Source organism: Gavialis gangeticus, unplaced genomic scaffold, assembly GCF_001723915.1.
Source record: "Gavialis gangeticus isolate Ggan-Ray unplaced genomic scaffold, GavGan_comp1, whole genome shotgun sequence".
NCBI lineage: Eukaryota > Metazoa > Chordata > Crocodylia > Gavialidae > Gavialis > Gavialis gangeticus.
Genome location: NW_017728992.1, coordinates 140,592,245 through 140,600,428, shown reverse-complemented (window position 1 = coordinate 140,600,428; position 8,184 = coordinate 140,592,245). Strand labels below are relative to the sequence as shown.

Below are 8,184 nucleotides of genomic sequence, written 5' to 3'. Positions count from 1 at the left end.
GTCTCCAGGTTGGTCTGGTGCATGAAGATAAACAAATCTAGTCACCCAAATCCAGAAATTCTCTGCCCTGATCTGTTCAGAGATGAGCTCTCAAACCCCACTTTCCCTCTCCACCAGAAGCGTGTGTATGTGTGCACGAGTACACATGAGAGTTGCTTGCTACTTGCCTGGTTTTTCACACTCTACTTCTTACATTAAGGGTCATTACACTTGTTGGGAGCTTGTTGTAATAAAGCACTGGAGCAACTAGTAAACATTAAGAACTAGATGTATGGCCATGGCAATTCAAATCAAGAAAGAAGAGCATCAACATTTACTACAAGTCAATATGAAATGACTATTCATATTAATAACAATCACATTACCATCACTTTGTCCGACTTTATGCAAACCATAATTATTAAACCTCAGGCATGCCTGTGCTGCATTAAAGGGTTTTATTTTTGCAATTACATTGTGAATCAACTATTTTTTTCCTTCAGCCATGGAGAACACATCTGATTTTCTCCAAGGGACCTTTCTTACATGGATTTTTCTATTCCCCATTGCTCTAAACAATACACTCAAGGAATCAGAAGGGCTGAAGTATGGAAATAGAAAACCCTTCAAATGTGGGTTTCTGTATCTGCATTAACTCGTTACATCGGCAATACTAGATGAAGTGTCTGAATTTATGCATTTACTTCAGAGTTTGGCAGTTTTTGGGATGGAGGACAGGAAGAATGTGTGCAAGCAAGCTCTGTTCTCTGTTTACTAAGTTACTGGCTTTTTTATTTTCCTTTCTAAAACCAACAAGCAGAATAAAAGAAAAGCACTTACCTGTTTTGTTTATATCAAGCTCTGCTAACTTTAGAGCTAGTTCACTAGAGTTCCCTCCTGTGGAGGACACAAGGATATCATGTAGTGCATTTCTTCTACCTGTTCTTCCTGAAGCAATAAAATCTGCATATGTAGATTCTACATCAGTCATTGCTAAAAAGTATCCACATAGCAGTACCTAAGGCAGGAAAAGAAGACAAATATTTAGAACACCAAAATGATAAAGACTTCTCCTCATGAAGATAAAGCATTTCAAGCTTGCTGTCTAGGGACAGAAGTTATACATAAATCAGTTTAAGTGATCAGAAACTGGTTTAAGCCTGTAACAGAACAGACATTCAGTGCACATAAACCAATTTCAAAATGGCTGAAACTAGTTTAAAGATAAACCTGGTTGAATGTAGTATCAGACTTAACTGATTTATGTCAAACTGGTTTATGGAACTTCTGTCCCAGACCCCTTCCTGGTTCAAGTTAAATCAATGTCCCCTAGTATCTCAGCATTTTGCAGCCATGAGCTGGGCTGGGCTCTGCTGTCTGCTCCAGAGAACAGGGCTGGCTCTGCCCTTCTGCTCCCCAGCTGGAGCAGTGAGGGCTGGCTCACTGGCCTCACTGGCTCCCCAGGCAACCCCCTGTTGGGGCCTGGGGCCAGGGAGGGGGTTAAATTTCCCTTCCCCCGAGTATGAAGGTACCCTGCCCTGCTTACTTAGTTCTGGCTGTGACTGTGGACTACATATCCCAGAGGCACTTGGAAGCAGGAAAAGGAAGTGATGAGCAACCCTGCAGAGTCCTACTGCTGTGAGTCTGGTCTGCAAATCCCAGAGACCACAGGGGCAACAGAAAGAAGAAGCAAACACACAGCTCATGCTGGCTGTGCACCAGAGAGCCATGCTCTAGCACCCCCAGGCTTCTGGCTTGAGCCACTGCAGGCATGTAGCTGTATTTCCCGAATCAAAAGTGATCATCTGTTCATTTGCTTATTGGTGCAATCTTTGCAGCTTAGACTAACCTGCAAAGACTGAATCAATTCAGCCTCGGGCTGTTTGACTGTCTATACTTAGCCTTTATTTACAACCCCTTGCCTACAGCCACATTGCTAGGTTTAAAATACAAAACAAACAAACAAAAAATGGCTTTGAAAAATTCCAGAAGAGTCCAGTTTGCTGCTACAGGAAAAGGGAGCACCAGGATCCAAATAAAAAGGAAGAAATGTACCATCAAAAAGCACATGGAGAGCCAGATTCTGCCCTTAATCACTAGTTCTACACACAAGCAGTCATCCAGGAAGAAGTGGGTTCCTGAAGGTCAAAATTCTCAGTGGGTCAGTTATGTTGATAGTTCCACAAAAGTCAGCTACAGAAGGTGCACAGGCCTCTCAGAAGGATCACTTACAACAGCAGCAAAAAGAATTATCCCCTTCTTTTTTGTTAATAATGCCTTAGAGATAAAACACTTCCCCTAGGCAGGGTCAACCACTCCTGTCCAGTTTGTCCAAACTCTCCTCAGACTTCTCCAGCAATGCAGATTCCATGCTGTCCTGAGATAATCGAGCCCAGAGCTTAACCATGCTTAGAATTAGAACATTTTTCCTAAAATTTAAATCTGTCTTGCAACTGAAGCCCAACTTTTGCCCATTTAAACTACAACATAGAGAAGCTTGTGTCTCTATTACTGATAAAAATAAGTGTTTTTTTTTCTTTTTTTGTGCACTGGCATGGATGCTCTTCATTTACTTGTTCCACTCCAACAGCTGAATCATAAATGAAATTCAGACTGAACCATGCTAAAAGAAAGTTTCAAAGGCTTTGAGAAAGATATGTGGAATACTATCAACTTTGTAACCAGAGGCATTTCACATGATTGCCTTCTCCCTACAAGACTTTGATGAACAGATGCTATGTGTAAACAGTGCAGAAAATGTCACTGGCAGAAGGGTGATATCACATATGCCATTTCTAAACCAATCCATACCTACCAATCCACCCAGTAGTCATATTTAGCTATCGGCATTTCTGGAATAACTAAAGCAAAGTTTCAAAGTTTTATTTAAAAATCTTTACATATCACTGTTAACTTAATTCATCTGTGCGCTATGAAAAACACCCTTAAAGTCAACAACATTTTTATGCAATGGATTTGGATTATTCAAGAGATATTCAACCCTTTTTCTTTTAACAAACTGTCTTCATTTACTCTTAAACAAGCCATTATCTTCACAAATCTTGGCAATTCCTGTCTGATCCTATTTCTTCAGCTCCCTCACTGTCAGCACAGCCGGGGTCAGTCAGTCAAGTCAGCCTTGCACCCTTACTGAAGCATAAGGATGAGTTGTTTGAGAGGCCAGGGAAAAGGGATTATGTATAGTACTTTATAAAGGCTAAATATAGCTGTATCAAATATCATTGCAAGAGTCACTTCTCTGAAGAGAAGTTTGGGGCTACGAAGCTTCTGAGAATGAAGTAGTGACATGCACCAAATGCTGAATGGCTGACATGCTAATTTTATTCCTATAAAAGACAGCCATGAAACAAGAAACCAGCTTGGGAGAAAAACAGAACGGAAAGAGGTCAATGATGACTGAAAGCTTGTCGATGTACGCAGAATTGTCTTGTGCCTTTCAGTTACTGAAAGCTTTCGTAGGCGCCACAATAATCCACAGCACAGAGTATTTATTGCTTCCTGCAGAATGTTCTCTCTTCATAACAGTGTGGAAGTGACACAGTTGAGTCATTTACTCTTCTGTATAGCCTCCAACTGCAAATATTTAATTAAACAAACAAAAAAATCAATTCAAGGCAAATAAAGTGGAAGTGGGAGCAGAGAAGAGGCAGCTAACATTATCCTTATAGGCCACAATAGAAAGCAAAAGAAAACTTCAGAATTATCTGTCCTGTCTTCCAGAGAGGCAAACGTGACATGACTTCTTAGTCATCTTTCTGACATCTATTCCCTCATTTTAATGAAACATACTTGTATAATGTGCGTTCGATCCCTTTGTTTAAGGCTGGCTTTGAGAACACTACATGTAAAGCCAAGGAGTAATTCAAAGTTGCAACTGCAAGGAGCTTGGATTTTGATGCCAACAAATCAATCTGAAGTCTACCCAGTATAACCCCCTTCCAGGATGCTGCCTTAAATTAAATGCAGCAGTGCTCTAAATAAGGAATTATCTTTCCATTCATGGAAAACTACACAACAAGTTGCTGATTGGAGTGGGTTTGCTAGCAACTTGATGAGGAGCAAGGGGGTAGGGGAAAAAAATCTCCCAACACCACAGCTCATTATAGCCACTTCTCATGTTTCTTTTATTTTCCACATTAATGCTACACTGCTTCCCATCCTTCATAACAATAATGGCAGTTTCTAGGACCCCTTCCCTTTTCCTGTCCTCTTTTCTACCCTTTGTATTCTAACCACTGCTTCCTATTTAGCAGCTCAGCTTCCTGCAGTCTCTTATGAAGTAAGGCCTCTGTTATGAAAGTTATGCTGTACCTCTCCGACAAATCTACTCTGCCTTCTCCCTAATTTCCAGAGTTAACAGGATTAATAAATAATGGGATCTCTATAAAGATTTCTCCATAAAACAGGTTAGATTATTCTCCTCTGTCAGGAGAAGAGATTGGTAGAGACTAGATTTGTGGTGCTGCCACTACAAAGCAAGCCTCCAAATACCAGGCTTCTGATGCAGTGTTCACTGGCAGAATCCAAGCAACTCCACCAGTTGTCTTCTAGCAGGCCCTCATCTACCATGATTATTGGAAGACAATGAAGAATGGGTGGTCTGCTCTGGTCTGAATTCCTGCCCTGCTCTTCTGAATTAGTTGTGAAATGACACCTGTACATGCAGTCTTGCTTTATGTAACTGGCACATATCCCTACCCTCAATGTGTCCAAGTTATACCTGTCCTTGGATTAGCCTTGCCTATTGTGTCCACATTAACATAATAATGAGAAAATAGTTATTCAGAGGGGCCGAGTTTCTTGAGCCATTACTATATAAGTTATTCTAGTTGTTGGCATCCAGTAACCCTGAAATATCAGGCCTTTTGCATTGCCCAATCCAGATTAGGCCACAATCCAAGTCCGGCAGCTGTCATCCCAGCCTCCCGAGTCAACTCAAGAGGGTTGTTTTTTTTTTTTTTTTTTAAAGTAATTCCCCTTCTAGGAAGCCTGGTTTGTTAAGCTACTCTGTTTCCAAAATTTAAGTTGATTTGTGTTCCCAGAATTCATTCCCTTAACAGCAAGATATTACTCTTTCAGGTTTAGTTCTCCCATGATCAAGATCTCCAAAGGGCTGCAGGCTGTAGAAGAGTGGACTGCTTAGGATTCATGCAGAGATGCACAGAACGTTCTGAAGCATTTTTCTTGTTATTCTGGAGTATTTTATGCAGACCATGAATCCATGAAGCCCTTATCAGATTATATTTACTTCTCAGATGCTCCAGATCAACATGGAAAATATTTTGAAACTTTAATTTTGCAAAACTTATTTTATTTTACGTGTGTGTGTGTGTATATCAAACAAGTCACAAGAGGAGCAAGTACTCTCAGAATATTCTTTTAAGTCTATAAAAGAAAAATATACAAGTAACGATGTAGTACTGAATACATGAAAAGGCTAGTGTTGCCCAACTTTTACTGACAACTCAGCTGCAACATTTATTGAGAACTTTAAGCTTTCTTGTACGTTCTGTCTCCCAAATATCTAATACAATTTTGTTTTGTCTTAGTATTATCTTGAGACATTACTCCATACACATGGAACTTCCTTGACATAACCACAGAAATCCCCTTCCAATGTGATGGCCTGATGCCGAGAAGTATGTATTTTATTGATCTAAACAACTCTCAAAAAAATCACTATTCCCTTTCAAAAAGCCTCTTCTTCACTCTCTTACATGAATTTCTCACTTAATTGCAATAACAGACTCCTCAGGAGAGGGACAACTCCCAACTCTCTGGACTGACTCCTGCAGGTGCCAGAATTGCATCTTTTACCATTGAGATGTCAAAACTAAGTATATGGTTAAGCAATATAAAAATGACCAAATACAATTTCCTGCAGGGTTGAATTAAAAATGAGGTGTGTCTACTTTGTTACTCATGTAGGCCATGTTATACACCTAGTCTGACCTATCACCATGCTAGCCTAGCCAGCCCCCTGCCCCACTGGATCCCTCATCACTCCATAGCCTGACCCCCATTTTTGCTTCATAATTGTATAATATGTAGTCCTACATAAGCAAACAATTGTATGGTCTAACACAGAAGGTTGCCAACCTATTGCCCATAGGCTGAATCTGGTCCAAAGAGCTATTTGGTCTGGCCCACAGACACGGGCCTGTGGTGGCACTCAGTGGTGAGGGACTCTGGCTGTGGGCATCCTTCCCCTACCATCATGGGGAAAAGCACTTTTCCTCTGCTGCCATGGGAAAGGCAGTGGTGGCATCTGGGTCCTGGCATCTGCCTACCTGCTTCTGACTCTAGTCTGCACCCTCAAAAGGTCTGAGTGGTGCTCTAATAAGTTGCCACAAGAGGTACTGCAGGGCAGCTACAGCCATGGTTATTTTTGCTCCCCTTTCCCAACAAAAGTGGCACCCAGGGTTCCTGCCCTGGTCATTCTACCTCAGTTATCCTACTAGCCGTGGCTGTGATAGTGTATCCAGCAGCAGAACAGGTTCTTTTGGTAAATTTGATATTTTTTATTAGACCAACTGAATAGTTGGAAAAATTGGTCTCTGCAAGCTTTTGGTGCTTCTTCTCCTGGCAGCGTGAAGTGAGCATACATGGAAGCCTGAATTTTATGTAAACCATGCTTTTGTTTTCTGATTTTTCACCAGATCAACAGGGTCCTGCCCACTGATTTGTACTGAGGCTGGCTGGACTGGCATATGTTCTGACATTCTGGGACTAATCAGATAGTTTACCAGAAATCATCTTATTAGATAGCTGCAGAGAAGTAGCTATCATGCAATACTGAATTTCCATAAACATACACATTTTAAATCTTCTTTAATTTAATGAGCATGAATATTGTTACAGAAAGAGTGATAATGACAATCACTATGTTTGAATGAACTCTAGTTTCTAAGAAAAAACATTCCAAATACAAGCAGGGTGGATAAAAATCAATGGTTTAAAAATAAAAAAAATAATAAGATAAATTTTTTATTGAAATCAATTTTTTTTTATTTAATTGTATTTTTTGGTTGTCTAAGATGCTTTTAAAAATTATATAAAGATAGTTTTAATTTAACATATGTTAAAGCTCAAAGATATCATTATGGAGTAGGGATTATAACTTCTGATTATATACATTTGAGACAATATATACATGTAATCATTTTAGAAGTTTTATGAATAGGTTACAATAGACTATGGACTATATTAGGGGCCCAATCATATGGGGTTCCCAGAGGCTCCTCCATAGATTAGAAAAGATTAAAGAAACCCTTCTACCCAATGGGATTCAGTGCTCTGTCTAGAAGAGCTCATTAAGCATCTCTGGGATATTTAGTTTTAGTTCTCAAACTGTGGATTTGTGTCCCCAGAGATCATAGGCAGACAAGGTTCTTTGGGTAAATGCAGTATCTTTTACTAGACCAACTAAATGTTGGAAAAATTGTTCTTTGCAAGCTTTCAGGCACAAACACCCTTCTTCAGGCATAGGGAGAATTTGTTGTCTCCAGAGATAACATCCTTGTTAACAGCAGTACATGGAGATGAGAGATAACAGACCTGATTACCCACCATTCCTGTTGTCTCTGCAAACTTGCGTACACAGTTAAGCCCTTGCCTTTCTCTAAAAGTGCACAAGTTTCAAGAAGTTAAATGAATACAGGATATCAAACAACAAGAATGCACTTTTTGTAGAAAACAATGATTAAATCAAGGCTTCCCTGACCAGCAATTTAAATCACGATTTACACTGATTTGATTTAAATCAAATCCATACTGAATAGAGAGTAAAATTTTTGAAAATCTAGTCTTATAGGAAACTATTTTAATCAATTTCTTTTGTGCCTCTTCAATACACTAAATTACAAAACGTTAGGTTTAAAATTCCTGCTTTGAAAGTATATTAGATTTGTATCCTTTCTTCCATTCTTCTTTCTTCATAATATCATCAAATTACACTTCAAGCTATAACAACGGCAGATCACAGCTATTTGTATTGCTTAGAAGTTAGTGAAATAAAACTGGATTATCACTTTAACAGTACCATAACATAGACAATATTGAAATCTGTCGCTTACCATGGAACTGGACCTTCTAACACTACCAGTGAAATAAAGGTCATTAAGTTAGCGCTGTTGAATAAGCATAATGGACTCCAACTTAAGAGGGAGTGCTTTATATATATGG

General features: G+C 39.5%; 1 protein-coding gene across 2 annotated transcripts in view; it reads right to left on the bottom strand.

Moving 5' to 3' along the window:
- PKIA (protein kinase (cAMP-dependent, catalytic) inhibitor alpha) overlaps positions 1-8,184 on the bottom strand; it is a 94,099-nt gene that overhangs the window by 13,230 nt on the left and 72,685 nt on the right. Inside the window, exon 2 of one of the 2 annotated variants that reach the window (XM_019527828.1) lies at positions 820-1,004. In XM_019527828.1, the coding sequence (XP_019383373.1) occupies positions 820-970 (151 nt within the window). In that variant the 5' untranslated portion in view covers positions 971-1,004. The remainder of the gene's footprint in view (positions 1-819; positions 1,005-8,184) is intronic. The other variant, XM_019527827.1, reaches the window with a different exon arrangement.